The sequence below is a fragment of the Chamaea fasciata genome, unplaced genomic scaffold, assembly GCF_029207755.1.
Source record: "Chamaea fasciata isolate MVZ Bird 193981 ecotype frontalis unplaced genomic scaffold, bChaFas1.0.hap1 SCAF_8, whole genome shotgun sequence".
In the NCBI taxonomy this organism is placed as follows: Eukaryota; Metazoa; Chordata; class Aves; order Passeriformes; family Sylviidae; genus Chamaea; species Chamaea fasciata.
Genome location: NW_027094093.1, coordinates 38,002,106 through 38,019,976, shown reverse-complemented (window position 1 = coordinate 38,019,976; position 17,871 = coordinate 38,002,106). Strand labels below are relative to the sequence as shown.

Sequence of the window (17,871 nt, the reverse complement as noted above, 5' to 3'; positions counted from 1 at the left end):
TTATTTCTGCTGAAATCCTCTGTGCAGCTCTTGAGCCACGGCATCACTCCCAAAACCTGCTTGGAGACCGTTCAGGTTCCTTTTTGGGAATTTTTTTTTTTTCCCCCGGAATTTTGACCGCTTTTACCAGTGCATGAACACCCAAAGGATCCAATTATCCAGGGAATTTTCTGGCTGTGGGGTGGTTACAAGGCTCAGAATCCTTAAGAACACCCTGAGATTGAAATGAGGTTTTTGAAATATATAATGCGGGAGGTTTTCACCATTTTTTTCCCTGGGATCTTTTGGGATTTTCTGGGATGGTTTGGGCTGGGAAAGCACATCCCAATCCCGCCGTTTCCCTTTGAAGGGTCACCTGGATTTGATCAGCCATGCCTTGGGGGGATTTCTGGCATCCACGGGGTGTTAGGTGTGGAAATGCAGCTTGGAAGCAGTGGCAGGGAGGATATTCCTGGTTTTTCCCTGCTCCAAGTGGCTCTCCCAAGGAAGGACGGGATAATTGCTGCTCCAGGACTGAAAAATCAGCCAGGTTTGCTTTGCTGTCCTGTCACCCATTTCTCTGGATTTATATCCCAAAATGGGAACGCTCCAAGTGGGAACGGCCCAGCGGGTCCTGGAGTCCGGCATGGAGCTGGGAGAAGGATTTAGAGTCCCACAGGTCCTGAGGGTGTGTGCTCTTCATTCCACACAAATCCAAGGAAAAAGCTGTTCCCAAGGGAATACCACCCTTGAAAGGTTTGCCTTTATTATTCCATTCAACAGAAAAAACCGGGACTGTCAATTATTCCGATGGTGGGGTTTTCCTAACATCTTAATTCAGTTTGCAGGAAGAAAACTCAGCTGAAGCTGAGCCTGCTTTTAAACCAAGCAAAGCAGGATTGAGTTTTCCAGGGAATTGAGTTCAGGTTTATTTTTCCAGTTTTTGTTTTGGTGTTTTCCTCTTCTTTCTCATTTCCCAGCCCCATTTTTTTGTTTTCCCCCCTGTGGCAGCTCCAGCACAGCCAACAGCTCAACCTCTGCATTCCCACCTGGAAACTGGAAGGAATTTCAGCCGAACTGATTCTTTTTAATCAATTCTTGGATGATTTGGGATGATTTTTCACCGTGTCCAGCGGTGTTGAAACCTTGGCTGTGCTGGTTAATCCTGGCCCTCTCCCCCCTCAGAATAATTTGATTAAACCCTTTAAAAAAAATGAAAATTGGTATTAAAATTCAAGTTGTTCAGGCTTTAAATATTTGGATTGAGTGCAAATATTAATCCCCATTTACTTCTCTCCTGGAGCTGGTCCAGGTGTCTCCCAGGAACATCCCCACCCCAAATTTCTTCCCTCAGCCTCTTCCAGAATAACCAAAGAATAATTTGACGCTCCAGGTGTTCACCTATCAAATGCCACCGTGTCTGGGGGGAACAAAACAGGTAAAAGTGACCCCAAAAAAAACCCCTCTGGCTTTCAGTGTAGTAGTGTAAATAGTTTATTTGATTTTATGGCAGGAACAGACCGGGAAAAGAACGTGAACTGCTTTAGAAAACATTTCTAATCTTGCCTAAAGAAGCAGATCTATGACTAGAAAAATATTAAAGAGAACATGCCGGCTTGGCTTTCATTTTTAGCTTTCATTAAAAAAACACCTTTGAGCTGAAGCAAATGAGATTTAGTGCCCGTACCCCAGCGAGTGCTGGAACTCCGAAATCCCAATGATCCAATTTGCTTTGATCCGAACTCTCGGTTCCAACAGTGGCATGTTCTCTTTAGCAGGTCAAGTACACAGTGCTGTAAATGCAAAACTCGGCAGTTTCTCAAGGAAAAAAAAAAAATCCTGGAAGTTGGTCAATGTGGCAACTCTGGAGTCCCGAACTGTCCTTTCAGTTAAATATAAAAACAAAAAACTATAAGTTAAAATAACATTCAAGATTGTATAGCACAGGCTTGATGCATTTATTTCCTTTTAAACAATATTTACAATATTACCCAGAGGCTAGAGTGGGGAGGGGAGAAAGTGTAAAAACCATAAAAAACTGCACCAATTTTGTAGCAAAATATCTGTACATTTAAAAACAGATTATCATATAACTACACGTTATCCGAGGAGAAAAAAAACAAAAAAACCAAAAAAAAACCAACCAAAACCAGGGACCTTCACCAGTGGTTCACAGGAGCACAATGGAAAAGGGCAAAGAAAAACTCGGTGGTTAAATACTATACAAGAAATTTTACAATGAGCAGATGGACGAGCCCAGGCGGGGGAAGCTGGAAGCCAAACGGGATTTTGGGAAGGACAAATTTCTCCTCAGTCCAGCTCCGTGGTCCTTTTTTAGGCCTGGAAAAAAATGCCATGGACAACCTCAAAGCTCCCGGGAATTTTCGGCTGGGCTCCCCTTCCCCAGGAGCCTCAGCAGGGAATGAATCCGAGCGGGAGTGTCTCGGAGCAGCCTTGGAATCCCCCTGGCTTCCAGTGCCCAGGAACTGGACTGCAGCGGTCCTCAGAGCCTAATACTGATTACTGGGTGTTAATTGCTTAGTGCTAATTAATAAATAAGCTGTTACCCCAACGCTGCCTGCCTTGGCCCCCCAGCCAAAGCCCCACCTTGCGGTGGGGGAGACCTCCTGCTCCATCCCCGTCCCCGGGACTGCGGCCCCACATTCCACGGGCTGGGAAAAGGGCTGGGCTGTTCCTTGGGATTGGTTTAATTCCACGTCCAGAAAGCCCTTAAATGTCTCTTGTTTGTAGTTTTAATTAAAAAAGAGCCGTTAAGCGCAGCTGAAGGCTGGGCCAGCATTAAAAGCCCAGCACATCCCAGTATTCTTCCCAGTATTCCCAGTATTCCCAGTTTCCAGCCAGTCAGGCCCACAGGAGGAGCCCTTGCTCTCACCACCCCAACCTCCCCCCCCACCAAACCAACCCCCCGTTATTTTACATTTTGGTTACAAATCCTGCACAGAGAGAGAGAGAGAGAGAGAGACAGAGACAGCGAGAGCGCGACTCTCGGCCTCCAGAGAAACCCAACAATCCCAAATCCTATTGCTCGGCTCCGGCGCGGCGGGAACTTCCATTTCAGGCACTTGGGCGCGGAGAGCCGGCAGGCCTCGCGAAGGTCCGTCTCCCCCTGGAAAAGGCGCCGTGGGCCGCGGCTCGGCTCACATGGCCAGCTCGGCGCCGTTGGAGCGCAGCCCGTGCTCGTCGAAGCGGCGACGGACGCTCCTCCTCAGCGCGTCGGCGCGGCGGTACGGCTGGTTCCGGAGATCTGCGGGGAGCCGCCCGTCAGCGCGGACACGAGGACGCGCGGACACGCGGCACAGCAGCACAGAGAGCCCCGCTGGAAGCCAGTCAAAGCAGCTTGTGGAAGAGGACGGGAGCAGGGAAGGGCGCGGGGAAGGACGGACGTGCCCCCCAACTACGCGCCCCAGCGGCCGGGTAATACTGGTGGGATCGGGGCGCTGCGGGGACCACGGGAATGTCCCCTCACGAAGGCCGCGGGGACCCCAGGGAGGTGCTCTGAGGCGTTCCCACGCTCCCTCCAACGCCGGAGGGTGTTCCTCGCGGCAGGCGCACGAGCCCACCGGGATGGGTTTAGGATCCCTACAATCCCGTTGAGCGGGGGTTCATGGGAGGCGTTCAGCTTGGCAAGGACCTCCGAGGGCTACCAGAGGTGCCCTGGGGGAAGCAGCTGGCGCTGGGTTGGGATTCTCCAGCTGCTGTCCGTGGCTGGAGCGATGCTTCATCAGCCAAAGGGAGGGGAGAGCTCGGGAGGGAACACTGAGCATGGGATGGATGGATGGATGGATGGATGGATGGATGGATGGAAGAGGGAGAAGGCTGATGGACGTGATGGTGGAAGCCCACCAGAGGTGTCACATGTGCACCTCCAGCAGAACAAGCGCTGAAGACAATTGCAGTTCAAATATTGGTCTCCTGGCCAAAAAAAATTTCTGTTGGACTGGGCAAATCCCTCAGATCTCCTGGATAACTTGTCTTGGGGGTTACAAAGAACTCCCAAACTTCTCAGCTCTCCCCTCTCCACAGCTGGAGATTGTCCACCTCATGCAGAACCCAACTGTGGGGCTGCCACGCCTGGGGACAAACCCATTTGGGGCTGGACTTGAAATGGCCAAAGAGGAGCGTGATGGTGGTCACCAACACCTGGGGACAAAGTTATTTTGGGCTCAACTCGAATTCAAACGGCCAAAATGGAGCGTGAAGATGGCCACCAACCAAGAGCACTTGGGGACAAGACTGTTTTGGGCTCAGCTTGAGGACAAGTGGCCAAAACAGCGCGATGATGGTCAGCGGCCAACATCCCGTGGATCCCTGCACCTCCAGAGGTGAAAACCAAGGATCTGGGTCTCAACTGGCCTCGAGGGTCTCACCAGTATTAGCTCAGCCACATCTACCACCAGCTGCCTGGCACAGAGAGAGAGGAGGAAGCCAAGTAAAAAGTGATGCTTGCCAGCTCTGGGAATCCTCCACCACGGCTGTGCTGGAAGAAATCCTTACCCTCGAGTGAACATTGGGAAATTTAGTGATATTATTCTTCTTTAGGGCTAAACAGACAGAAAAAAAAAAAAAAAAAAAACAAAAACACAACAAACAGAGAAAAAAAAACAGAACACAAAAAAATGATGGTTAAGTAAAAAAACGGGATGGAGAATGAAGAGCAAGTCAGTGTTCCAACCTCCCGGGCAGAGAGCAGGAGGGGTTGGACAGGGCAGGAGGGACAGGAGGCCGAGGCCTACGCCAGTTCCAAGCTGCTTTGAAGGTTGGCTCCAGCAAGAGAAGAGAGCAGCCCGACGAGCAGAGAAGCGTGGGGTGGGTTAGTTTGTGGGTTTACTGGCAGCACGGATGGAGTTACACGGGCGACACGGGAAGGAGCGCTGCTGGCTTCTTAAGCTGGGTCCTTGAGGAGGACAGCAGTGCCCGGGGCCATGCGGGGTCGGGGACGCCACGGTGCCAACCGCTCGGTTCCGTGTCAGGTTTGCACCGCTCTGGTGGTTCTGCCCCTGTATCCCCACGATTCCCAGCCCCGCTCCGTGCACCGCGCACAGAGTCCAGGCTCAGGGAGAACTCCTGATCGCATGAAACAAAGCTGGCACGGAACTGAGACGGAACAGGAGAGTTAAACACGGACGTGACCGAGCAAGGAGAGGTTTTACCCCGTGCAGCTGACCATGCTGGTTAGGAACCCTAAAGCACGCCGTGGGTGTTATTCCCGAGCCAGAAGCCACCCCCGAGGCCGTTCCCAAGCTCCATGCAGGCCGGAATTCCACATGCACGGCACCCCCGAGGTGACCACAAGCCAAGTGAGCCTGGGCTCCTCAGTCCTTGCACGGCAGGAGCCTCATGCCGGTGACTCCCACCTGGCTGATCCGTGGGACAACAAGCACAGCCCCATGGGATGGGATGGGATGGGATGGGATGGGATGAAGAGGACACGCAACAGAGGGGACACCACTACATCAGGAGGACGCCGGACACCACCACACACTCCACAGTCACAGACTCCTGGCCCAGATCCACACAAACCAAGTGGCAAAAAGCCGACAGCGACCTTCCTGGTTTTCTAAGAGCGGCAGGTGTGAAAGAGGGAGGGTTTAGTAATGGAATTCCTCGGGGACAACGGGGTCGCAGAAGAAGCGAGAGCCGCGCTTGGCGCTTCGGGCGGTGAAGGGCACCGTCTTCAGCACTGCATGGGAACAACAACAGCCACACACAAACCCAGGTCAGCACCGCCCCGCGCCGGGGCACAGCCCGGCGCTCCCACCGGGGACGCGGGGACACGCTCCAGCCCGCTCCTCGCTGGCCTTGGGCGAGCCGCTTGGGAGGGTTCGGGAGATGTTCCAGCCACTCGTGGAATCCCAGCCTGGGTTGGGATGGGAGGGACCTAAAACTCATCCCAGCCCTGCCATGGGCCGGGACGCCTTCCCACTGTGCCAGGCTGCTCCAAGCCCTGTCCAGCCTGGCCTGGGACACTTCAGGGATCCAGGGGCAGCCACAGCTTCTCTGGGCCCCCTGTGCCAGGACCTCGCCACCCTCCCAGCCAGGAATTCCCAATCCCTGATCTTTCCATCGTCTTGAAGCCATTCCCCCTCTAATGAAAATCACTCCCTCGAAGAACTTGCTTCCAGGTGTGCTGCCTCGGTGTTTGGGGTGATTTGGGTTGGAAGGGCCCTTAAATCCCATCCCGTCCCACCCCTGCCATGGCAGGGACACCTTCCGCTGTCCCCGGCTGCTCCAAGCCCCGTGCACCTTGCCCTGGAGCAAGGATGGGGAGGTGCAGGATTCACGGGAGACCCGCAGGCATGCGGAGGTGACCCTGCTCCTTCCTGACCTTTCCTCCTCGGTGGCTTGAGGCCCCAGAATGGGCAAACCCAGGCACAAGAGCACAGGGAATGTTTAACCGGAGCCTGGCACCCTGGATGGTTTTTTATCCAGAGGGGAGGGCGTCTGCCAGGAAATCTGTTCCTCCCGCAGAGCAGGAGAAGCGTTTTTCCGATTAAACCGAGTCCCAGGAGTCCGGAGGAGTTGTGGGAGCAACGCCAGGTTGGATATTGTTGCCACCCTGCCCTTTAAATGAGGAATGGCATCTCAGGGCCGTTAATGGAGGTTAAAAGGAGCTGGGAAAGCTTCACACGCTTCCTCCAGGTGGGCAAAAAATTCCCTGGCTCTCCTTAGCGAGGGGTCCAACAGCTCTCCCGCCCTTCTGCAGGAAAAACTCCTCTGGAAAACCCCCAGGAGCACTTGGCAAAGAGGTTATTTTTGGCTTCTGTGCAAGGAAAGGGAGTTTGTGAAGCTCCTGAGGTGTTCGATCGTTTTCCTTCCACACCACAGGTGAAAAAATTGTGGGAAAACTCCCAGTTCTGCAACCCCAGCAGCTGGAAGTGTTAAAAAGGATTGAATTCCTGGGCGAGAGGCAGCTCAAATTTAATCAGCAAAGATTTGCAGCCCAGTCCTGCCTGTGCCCGCCTGCAGCAGGGGCTGTGTCCCTTCCCTCTGGGAAAACCTGGAGCAGCCTGGGGGCACGGGGGGCTGGCTGAAGGATTTCTGGGATCGACCTTAAGACAGAGGCTCTTCACCCTGACACTGACGCCATTCGTGGGCAGAAAGAAAGCCCCTGGGGCAGATCCCTGCCTGCTCTAAAACCCCGGGAATGTCCCCACGAGCTGGAAGAGAGGGAGCAGAACCTCCTGGACTTGCTGCACACCACACAAGCAACGCCCCCAGGAGGGGACAAAGCCCGGGAGCAGCACCGGGCACATCACATCCCCGGGAGGCTGGAATTCCCAGCTGGGGGCAGATCCCTGAGCTGTGTCTGGGGCTGGAATTCCCAGCTGGGGGCAGATCCCTGAGCTGTGTCTGGGGCTGGAATTCCCAGCTGGGGGCAGATCCCTGAGCTGTGTCTGGGGCTGGAATTCCCAGCTGGGAGCAGATCCCTGAGCTGCTCCTGGGGCTGGAATTCCCAGCTGGGAGCAGATCCCTGAGCTGCTCCTGGGGCTGGAATTCCCAGCTGGGGGCAGATCCCTGAGTTGTGTCTGGGGCTGGAATTCCCAGCTGGGAGCAGATCCCTGAGCTGTGTCTGGGGCTGGAATTCCCAGCTGGGGGCAGATCCCTGAGCTGTGTCTGCGGCTGGAATTCCCAGCTGGGGGCAGATCCCTGAGCTGTGTCTGCGGCTGGAATTCCCAGCTGGGGGCAGATCCCTGAGCTGTGTCTGGGGCTGGAATTCCCAGCTGGGGGCAGATCCCTGAGCTGTGTCTGGGGCTGGAATTCCCAGCTGGGGGCAGATCCCCGAGCTGTGTCTGCGGCTGGAATTCCCAGCTGGGAGCAGATCCCCGAGCTGTGTCTGCGGCTGGAATTCCCAGCTGGGGGCAGATCCCTGAGCTGTGTCTGGGGCTGGAATTCCCAGCTGGGGGCAGATCCCTGAGCTGCTCCTGGGGCTGGAATTCCCAGCTGGGGGCAGATCCCTGAGTTGTGTCTGGGGCTGGAATTCCCAGCTGGGGGCAGATCCCTGAGCTGTGTCTGGGGCTGGAATTCCCAGCTGGGGGCAGATCCCTGAGCTGTGTCTGGGGCTGGAATTCCCAGCTGGGAGCAGATCCCCGAGCGGCTCCTGGGGCTGGAATTCCCAGCTGGGGGCAGATCCCTGAGCTGTGTCTGGGGCTGGAATTCCCAGCTGGGGGCAGATCCCCGAGCGGCTCCTGGGGCTGGAATTCCCAGGGGTTACCTGTGATGATGTCCTCGATGGCGCCGTCCTTGCCCTCGTAGACGTGCCGGTTGTCCTTGACCTGCCGGCGCCGCAGCTCCGCGATCAGCTCCTGCTGCTGCCGCTTGCTCTTGTGGGAAGGGGACTGGCAAACACGCACGGGGAGGGTCAGGCTGCAGCTCCAGCTCTCCTGGACCTCACCCAGCCAGGCTTCCCGCCCATTCCCACGGGAGCTGCCATTCCCGGCCCGTTCCCGTGGGCTGCTCGCTCCCGCCCCACGGAGAAGCCCTTCGGGGAAAGATAAAGTTTATCTTCATCCTCTTATCCAGGGAAGGGTGAAGTTTAGCTCGGGGGAATACTGACGAGACAACCCTCCACCTATTTCGTTTTCCTGAATTCTGCCGACTGCCAAAGCAGCAGAACATTGGAACTCTCCCAGCCTATCCCAGTTCCCTCCATAACAACTCCCAGACTCTTTTTAGGCGACTACAATCCCTCAGTCGGAGCTGAGGTTCCTCAATCCCAGGAACACGATCCCACTGGAAGCTGCCTTGTCCCACACCTTTTGGTCCTGTTGCTCCATCAACGCTTCCTGCTCCATGAGTTTCTCCATTAAGGCCTGCTCCTGCTTTTTCCTCAGCTCGTTTTCTTCCTCTGCTTGCTGTTTGTGAGAAAAGCCACGGCTCAGAGATTCCAGGGCAGCCAGGGAGCAATGGGAACCAATGGGAAGCCACCACGGGGACTTCCGAGGAAGGGAGAGGGGAAGGAGAAAGGAGGAGGAGAAAGGAGGAGGAAAAGAAGAGGAGGAGGAGGAAGAAGAAAGAAAGAGGAGGAAGAGAAGGAGAAGGAGGAGAAGGAGAGGAGAAGGAAGAAGAAAGGAGAAAGGAGAAAGGAGGAGGAGGAAGAGAAGGAGGACGAGGAAAAGAAAAGGAGGAGAAGTGGGGAGAGGAGAAAGAGGAGGAGGAGGAGGAGGAAGAAGACAAGGAAGCCCTGGTTTACCTTGTAGGCCTTCACAAAGCGGACAAACACCGGGAAGAAGACCGAGGGCGGGGTCGTCTTGGGATTCTCCCCGAAATACTTCACAGCATCATCAAAGGCATCCTGCAACGGGCGCAGCCTCAGTGCCCTGCCCAGCCTGCCCGGCATCCCGCCCCGTGGCCAGCATTCCATGGGAACACAGCCCCGCCCCTCCCCGCGAAGCCCGGGAACGCCGCAGCACCTGGGCGATCTTGGCGTCGTCCTGGAGCTTCTTGAGCTTGCCCTCGTTGCTCTGGATGAAGTCCTTGAGCATGGTGTTGTGGTCGTGCATGGTGTACTCGCGCTTGGTCAGCTCCAGGCCCCGCTGCAGCTCCTTCACGTCCAGCAGGACGTTCTCCAGGGACACTGGCGGGTGACACGGGAACGCTGAGCGTGCCGGCCGGGCCGGGAACGTCCCAGGCACGGAGGGCACGGCGGGGCTGTACCTGCCGCTGCCTTCTCCACGTAGTGCAGCTCGTTGTAGAACAGGGCCACGTGCTGGTACTTCTCCTTCACCACGTTGGAGATGTAGTGCAGCAGCGTCTGCTTCCGGTCCGTCGACTTGGTCTCCAGCAGCTGGGAAGGGCAGGGACAGAGGGGTGGCAGCGGGGACACGCTCCGAGCAAAGGGGCTCCAGCATGTTTTCCAGGCTGGGAAGAACCACTGGAGTCCTCCAGCAGCTACTTGGGTCATCACGGCCCACGGGAGGGTCACAGGGTCGGGATGGAGAGGCTGGAAAACTGGGAATGTGCCAGGCCCGGTGTGACACAGCGCCAGGACACGGGGGACACTGAGGGGCTGGAGCCTGGCCAGGGAAGGGAAGGGGCTGAGAAGGGGCTGGAGAATTCCTGAGGGAACTGGGAAAGGGGCTGGAGAATTCCTGAGGGAGCGGGGAAAGGGGCTGGAGAATTCCTGAGGGAGCGGGGAAAGGGGCTGGAGAATTCCTGAGGGAGCTGGGAAAGGGCTGAGCCTGGAGAAAAGGAGGATCCAGAGGGATCTTTTCCCTCTCGGGAATTCCCTGCCAGGAGGGGACAGCCGGGGGGGATTTGGGATCTGCTGCCAGGGAACAGGGACAGGAGGAGAGGGAACGGCCTCGGGCTGGCCCAGGGGAGCTCGGGGTGGATATCCGGGATAATTCCACCGTGGAAAAGGTGCTCAGGTGGAATCGCCATCCCTGCAGGGATTTCCCGGCCCTGTGGACGTGACACTGGGGACACGGAGCACTGCTGGGAACGGTTGGACTCCACGATCTTGGAAGCTTCTCCCAACCTCAGGAACTCCACAGCTGCAATCCCCAGCGGGTGCCCACAGCGCGTCCCCGCCGCCCTTACCAGGTCCAAACTCTGCAGCTTAAAGCCGTACACAGCCCCTCGCTTGCTGCTGTTCATGTAATTGCCGAGAGCCAGGATGATCTGCCGGGATGAAACAGAGCACAGCATGAATTCCTCAGGACACATTCCCGGAGGTCTGGACAGCCCTGGAAGGAGAGCTGAGATCAGACCTACCTCCAGGATCTTCTTCAGCTTTTGGGATGACTTTATGGAGACAGAGGCAGCGATTATGGCGTGCAGTTGCTGCGGGGAAACGCGGGGAGAGCTTCGGTTAGTGCCCATCCAGCCAGGAGGAAAACTGACATCCAAACACAGCGTGAAACAAAAAACCTTCCTGGTGTCCCTCCCCGCCGTGGGACAGAGCATGGACGTCCTTCTGTCCATGGAGACAGAGCTGGGAATGTTCCCCCGGAGAAGGGAAGGCTCCGGGAGAGCTGGGAATGTTCCCCTGGAGAAGGGAAGGCTCCGGGAGAGCTGGGAATGTTCCCCTGGAGAAGGGAAGGCTCCAGGAGAGCTGGGAATGTTCCCCCGGAGAAGGGAAGGCTCCGGGAGAGCTGGGAATGTTCCCCTGGAGAAGGGAAGGCTCCAGGAGAGCTGGGAATGTTCCCCTGGAGAAGGGAAGGCTCCAGGGAGAGCTCCGAGCCCCTGGCAGGGCCTGGAGGGGCTCCAGGAGAGCTGCAGAGGGACTGGGGACAAGGGCTGCAGGGACAGGACACGGAATGGCTTCCCACTGCCACAGGGCAGGGCTGCGTGGGACATTGGGAATCGGGAATTCCTGGCCGGGCTGCAATTCCCAGATTTGCTGTGGCTGCCCCTGGATCCCTGGCAGTGCCCAAAGGCTGGACACTGGGGCTTGGAGAACCCTGGGATAGCGGGAGGTGTCTCTGCTCATGGCAGGGGTTGGAATGGGACATTCCTTACTTTCCCTGGGATTCTGTGAATGTTCCCCCGTCCCGACACTCCAGGATTCCAAACCGTTCCACACTTTCCCTGCCACACTGACCCCCTCAGACGTAAATTGACATTCCGACCCCTGCAGCTGTCCCAGTGCTTCAGGCTGGATGGAACACATCCAGGTGGGCAAAAAATTCCCTGGCTCTCCTTAGCGAGGGGTCCAACAGCTCTCCCGCCCTTCTGCAGGAAAAACTCCTCTGGAAAACCCCCAGGAGCACTTGGCAAAGAGGGTTTTTTTGGCTTCTGTGCAAGGAAAGGGAGTTTGTGAAGCTCCTGAGGTGTTCGATCGTTTTCCTTCCACACCACAGGTGAAAAAATTGTGGGAAAACTCCCAGTTCTGCAACCCCAGCAGCTGGAAGTGTTAAAAAGGATTGAATTCCTGGGCGAGAGGCAGCTCAAATTTAATCAGCAAAGATTTGCAGCCCAGTCCTGCCTGTGCCCGCCTGCAGCAGGGGCTGTGTGCCCGTGCAGGGCACATCCCTGATCCCAGGGCTCCCTCCCAGCTTTGGGAATTCCCTGCTCCCACCCACCGGGGTGAGCATCTGGATGCTCTCGGCGAAGTTGCCGATGAAGGCCATGATGGTCATCTTCTGCATCAGCCGCTCGATCTTGCTGAACTGCATCATGAACCTGTCCTCGTCCGACAGGTTCTCCAGGGGCTTCCTCTCCCTCTCGTACAGCCTCAGCACCTTCACCTCGTTCTCCGTGGGCAGGAAGCGCATCAGGCACTCCACGAAATCCACCGGCAGCGTCTTCAGGTCGAACCTGCCGGGAAAGCCCGGGAAAAGCTCAGCAGGGAAAGGGGCCAGGCCGGGCATGTCCCTCAGCCAGGAGGAAAACTGACATCCAAACACAGCGTGAAACAAAAAACCTTCCCGATTTTCATCCCTGCCGTGGGACAGAGCATGGACGTCCCTCTGCCATGGAGACAGAGCCGGGAATGTTCCCCTGGAGAAGGGAAGGCTCCAGGAGAGCTGGGAATGTTCCCCTGGAGAAGGGAAGGCTCCGGGAGAGCTGGGAATGTTCCCCTGGAGAAGGGAAGGCTCCGGGAGAGCTGGGAATGTTCCCCTGGAGAAGGGAAGGCTCCAGGAGAGCTGGGAATGTTCCCCTGGAGAAGGGAAGACTCCAGGAGAGCTGGGAATGTTCCCCTGGAGAAGGGAAGGCTCCGGGAGAGCTGGGAATGTTCCCCTGGAGAAGGGAAGGCTCCGGGAGAGCTGGGAATGTTCCCCTGGAGAAGGGAAGGCTCCAGGAGAGCTGGGAATGTTCCCCCGGAGAAGGGAAGGCTCCAGGAGAGCTGGGAATGTTCCCCTGGAGAAGGGAAGGCTCCAGGGAGAGCTGGGAATGTTCCCCTGGAGAAGGGAAGGCTCCAGGAGAGCTGAGAATGTTCCCCCGGAGAAGGGAGGGCTCCAGGAGAGCTGGGAATGTTCCCCTGGAGAAGGGAAGGATCCAGGGAGAGCTCCGAGCCCCTGGCAGGGCCTGGAGGGGCTCCAGGAGAGCTGCAGAGGGACTGGGGACAAGGGCTGCAGGGACAGGACACAGGGAATGGCTTCCCACTGCCACAGGGCAGGGCTCCGTGGGACATTGGGAATTGGGAATTCCTGGCTGGGCTGCAATTCCCAGATTTGCTGTGGCTGCCCTGGATCCCTGGAAGTGTCCATGGAGGCTGGGAGTGGCACAGTGGGCCGTGTCCCTGGATGGGTTGAAGGTCCTTCCCCGCCCCAAGCAGTCTGGGATTCAGCTCCACACGAAGAAAAGCCAGGAAGCAGCTGGGAAGCTCCTCTTGCCCCGCCCAGGCGGGTGGGAGCAGCATCCCGGGAGAATGGGAATGATGCCGCTTCCATTTCCAAACACGTGGCCGTTCCCCCAGCCCTCCAGGCTCACTTTTCCAGGGAAAGGAGGTGAGGAGGAGCAAACATTTGTGTTTAATTGGCCCAGAACCCCCTAAAGCCCGACTGCTGAACCTGCCAGGACCTGGGGCACCTTCGGGTCCCCGAAGGCAAAGCTTGTGCATCCACACTTTGGAGCTATTCCTCAAGGGAGGAGTGGGAGATGTTGGCCGCGGCCAGGATGGGTCTGCATGGATTTGGGATCAGCCCCAAGGAGCAGCCACAGCTGTCCCAGGAGCAGGGAAGGATCCATGTCAGTCCTAGGCCCTCTCCACAAATCTAATTCCATGCAAAATCTGCTCCAGCACCTGGACTAAACTCATCCCTGACGGAGCAAACCGAGAGCTGCCTCTTCCTGGCTTCCCTCTGGATTTTGCTCCCTGAACAGGAAATACCCTGGGACACACTGGGATGTTATCCAGCTGTGGCAGACTGGACAGGCTGGAATGAGCTGCTGCAAGAAAGGGAAGTGCTCATCTGCCCAGCCGCAGCGGTGACTCCGACACAAAAGCCGAGAGGTTTCTGAGCTCCAGGCGCGCTGATTGCCGGGAATTCACCACCATTCCATGCTTCCTCGGGAACGTTCCTTCCAGCTGCCAAAGCCTTTCCATCATCTGCCTACCTCAAACCATTCCCATCCTCTGCCGGCTCCAAACCATTCCCATCATCTGCCAGCTCCAAACCATTCCCATCATCTGCCGGCTCCAAACCATTCCCATCATCTGCCGGCTCCAAACCATTCCCATCCACTGCCAGCTCCAAACCATTCCCATCCACTGCCAGCTCCAAACCATTCCCATCATCTGCCGGCTCCAAACCATTCCCATCCACTGCCAGCCCCAAACCATTCCCATCATCTGCCAACTCCAAACCATTCCCATCATCTGCCGGCTCCAAACCATTCCCATCATCTGCCGGCTCCAAACCATTCCCATCATCTGCCAGCTCCAAACCATTCCCATCATCTGCCGGCTCCAAACCATTCCCATCCACTGCCGGCTCCAAACCATTCCCATCATCTGCCGGCTCCAAACCATTCCCATCATCTGCCGGCTCCAAACCATTCCCATCATCTGCCGGCTCCAAACCATTCCCATCATCTGCCGGCTCCAAACCATTCCCATCATCTGCCAGCTCCAAACCATTCCCATCATCTGCCGGCTCCAAACCATTCCCATCCACTGCCAGCCCCAAACCATTCCCATCATCTGCCGGCTCCAAACCATTCCCATCATCTGCCGGCTCCAAACCATTCCCATCCACTGCCAGCCCCAAACCATTCCCATCATCTGCCAGCCCCAAACCATTCCCATCATCTGCCAGCTCCAAACCATTCCCATCATCTGCCACCTCCAAACCATTCCCATCATCTGCCAACTCCAAACCATTCCCATCCACTTCCAGCCCCGAACCATTTCCAGCAGTCGCAGTGAACCCCGGGCAGGATTCTTTGCTGCACTCACACGTGGATGGCTTTGCAGATCTCATCCGCCGTTTTCCCGGCTTTCCGCAGGGTGATGGCCAAATTCTTGGCTCTGTTGGCATCCAGCAGCGTCACTTTGTTGGATCCTTTCTGAGGGATCTTCTGCTTGCTGGAAGTCAGATCCATGGCCGGGCCCTGGGCTTTCGTCTTGAAGATTTCCTCGAATTCATCCACGTTTAGATCCTGGAAAGGAAAGGGAAGGATTTATCCTGCAGGGAACACCAAACCCTAATCCAGAACTGCAGGAGATGCATGGTGGTGGCCGAGACTGGATCATGGAATGGTTTGAGTTGGAGTCTTAAAGCTCATCCCCATTGCACCCCCAGCCATGGGCAGGGACACCTTCCCCGAGCCCAGGTTTTTCCAGCCCTGTCCAGCCTGGCTCTGGAATGCAGAGTTCTGTCAGAGGCTGAGGGATGGAAGGAACACATTCCTGAGCTGGGATGAGGAAATCCGGCCACATCCCAGAAATCCAGCCCCAGACAGCTCTGCACACGTTCAGAAATCCAGGAAAACCTTTCTGAGCTCTGGTGCTCTACCCAGCCATGGATAAAGCCTCCACGGCAGCATCCAGGACCTGGAATGAGCCTTCCCCAAGGTCACTGCTGGGCCCTCTCCCTGCGGAGGTATTCCCCGAGAGCAGTGGGCAGCCAGCTCTGCTCCCAGGGAGCAGGAGCACAGGGAATGGGAGCGGGTCGCTCCAGCAGAGGTTTGGCTGGATATTGGGAATATTCCCTCCTGACAAGCGTGCTCAGGCACTGGGAGGGGCCGGACGCCCCATTCCAGGAGGGATTCAACCCCCCGTGGACGTGGCACTCGGGGACACGGGGCAGCGAGCTGCTCTGAGAGGCTTTCCCAAGCCAACCGCGGCAGGATTCCACGTTTTCCCGGGCAGCAGGGCTGGGAGCCGGGGCTACCTCGAGGATGCGCTCGTCGTCGATCTCGTTGAAGACGGTGCCGTTGATCTGGTTGGGCTTCAGCGCCACCCAGTTGAACACGGGCATGCGGAACTTGGTCTTGATGGGCTTCTTGATCTTCACAGCTGGGGACAGCAGGCGGGAAATGCCCTGAAAAGCTGCCCGGGAACGGGGAACACCCCGGCCAGCTCCCCGGCTGGGATTCGGCACTTGGAGCACAGCTGGGCAAACCCAATTGTCCCGCTGGGATCCTGGGAAGGCGTCCAGAGGGGAATCCCAGCCCTGAGCAGGGCAGCACCAACCCCCAGGGCTCTGCAAACGCCCCACAGGGAAATGTGGGATGGGTCTGAACTCCCAAGCTCTGTCCAAATTCCACGGAAAAGGGGGAGAGTGGCACAAATAGGTGACGAGAAGGGAAAAAAGGCCCCGTTCCCAAGGTTTTGGGAAGTGGGGTTTGGGGAAACTGCAGTGGGGCGCCTCCTCTGCAGGTCTGAGTTTCAAGGCAAAGGGGGCTGAGCTGCACCAAAGCCGGGCTTTAAACAGGGGTTTCAAACCAGGCTTTAATTCCTGCGCTGAGCAAATCCAGCAAATCCCGAGGCATTTGGGAACTTCGGAGTAATTCAGGAATTTAAACAGAGGAGCTGTGCAAATGAAACCTGGAAATGAGGCCTGAGCAGGAGAACAACCCTATTCCTACTCCTATTCCTATTCCCATTGCCATTCCTATTCCGATTCCCATTCCCATTCCTATTCGTATTCCCATTCCCATTCCTATTCATATTCCCATTCCTATTCCTATTCCCATTCCCATTCCTATTCGTATTCCCATTCCTATTCCCATTCTTATTCCCATTCCTATCCCTATCCCTATCCCTATCCCTATCCCTATCCCTGTCCCTATCCCTGTCCCTATTGTTATTCCTATTCCCATTCCTAGTCTATTCTATTCCTATTCCCATCCCCATCCTATCCCTATTCCTATTGTTATTGTTATTCTTATTCCCATTCCCATCCCAATCCCTCTTCCTGTTCCCGTTCCCATCCTCTTCCATTCAATCTGGAATAATTTCCATAATCCAGTTCCAATTTCTTTTTCCTTACAGGAGAACACAAATTTGTTCCTCGCTACACAACCAAATAACTAAAGTCCATCAATCAACCTTTCGCTCCGGAATTACTTCCCAAAAAAACCCTCTGGTAAACATGGGAAGGAAACCCCAGTCCTGCAGTGCTGGGCACCAAGAGGACAACAGGGAATACACAGAATATTCCAGCAGGAATTGTATTTATCCAGCCTGTGCTCCTCTACGCTAAACAGGGTTTTGCCCTTTGCTTCACTGATGGGGTTACTGAAAATAATTCCTAAAATAAAAGAAGGAATAGCTTTGAACACCCATGGCACACGGAATTTCCTACTCGTGCCCACACCGGAATGGAGAATGAACTGCTCCCGGGTTATTCCAGGACAGGGAAGGCAGGAATGCCTTGTGGGAAAGATAATGGAGCTCAGAACCTTCAGATTTCCCTTCCTCCTCCTCCCTCCCCGAGCTCTGGGTGCCCAAATCCCGAGGGCTGGCTCCAACCTCCCCCTGCCCATCCCCTGGAGCCCCTGGATCCCCCCAGGACACAGGGAATGCTGGGATAAGGAATACTTAGCGGGAAGGAACCTACAGAAGAGCTTGATGGGCCCATCTTAGCAGGAAGCAGAAGGAACAGAGAAAAAAGCGTTAGGAAAGGTCAGAAAAGCAGCGTTTGTTATTTCCCGACTCCCCTCGGCCCCACTGCCTTCCTGCCCTGGGAATGCTCCTTCCTGTGGAGCCACTGCATCCACCCAAGGCACTTCCAGCCCCACTCCCTTGGAATTCCCGCTGGAAAATGGGATCTGCAGCCCCCAGGCACCTCCACGGCCACATCCCGAGGGATCAGCCCTCCCTTTGGGGCTTCATCCTCCCACAAAACACCCTGGGACCCTCTGGAGCCAGGATGCTTTTTGTCTTCCAAGGGACCTTCGAAGGCTGGAATATTTAATCAGATTTTCTCTTTAACGAAGCTCTTAATGAGAGTTTCTTGCTTTGGAGTCGTAACGAGCTCT

At 56.1% G+C, this 17,871-nt stretch overlaps 1 protein-coding gene across 8 annotated transcripts in view; it reads right to left on the bottom strand.

The window, feature by feature from the left end:
• Nucleotides 1–1,455: 1,455 nt before the first annotated feature.
• FMNL2 (formin like 2) overlaps nt 1,456–17,871 on the bottom strand; it is a 114,686-nt gene continuing 98,270 nt past the window's right edge. For 2 of the 8 annotated variants that reach the window (XM_066190475.1, XM_066190480.1), the window contains 12 exons: nt 15,780–15,904; nt 14,843–15,045; nt 12,024–12,258; nt 10,714–10,782; nt 10,540–10,620; nt 9,655–9,784; nt 9,411–9,574; nt 9,191–9,292; nt 8,754–8,852; nt 8,213–8,336; nt 5,546–5,680; nt 3,158–3,244 (listed from right to left, as the gene is read on the bottom strand). In XM_066190475.1, the coding sequence (XP_066046572.1) occupies nt 5,589–5,680; nt 8,213–8,336; nt 8,754–8,852; nt 9,191–9,292; nt 9,411–9,574; nt 9,655–9,784; nt 10,540–10,620; nt 10,714–10,782; nt 12,024–12,258; nt 14,843–15,045; nt 15,780–15,904 (1,424 nt within the window). In that variant the 3' untranslated portion in view covers nt 3,158–3,244; nt 5,546–5,588. Of the gene's footprint in view, nt 3,245–3,265; nt 4,542–5,545; nt 5,681–8,212; nt 8,337–8,753; nt 8,853–9,190; nt 9,293–9,410; nt 9,575–9,654; nt 9,785–10,539; nt 10,621–10,713; nt 10,783–12,023; nt 12,259–14,842; nt 15,046–15,779; nt 15,905–17,871 lie in introns of those variants that run through there. The other 6 variants (XM_066190473.1, XM_066190479.1, XM_066190474.1 and 3 more) reach the window with 5 other exon arrangements.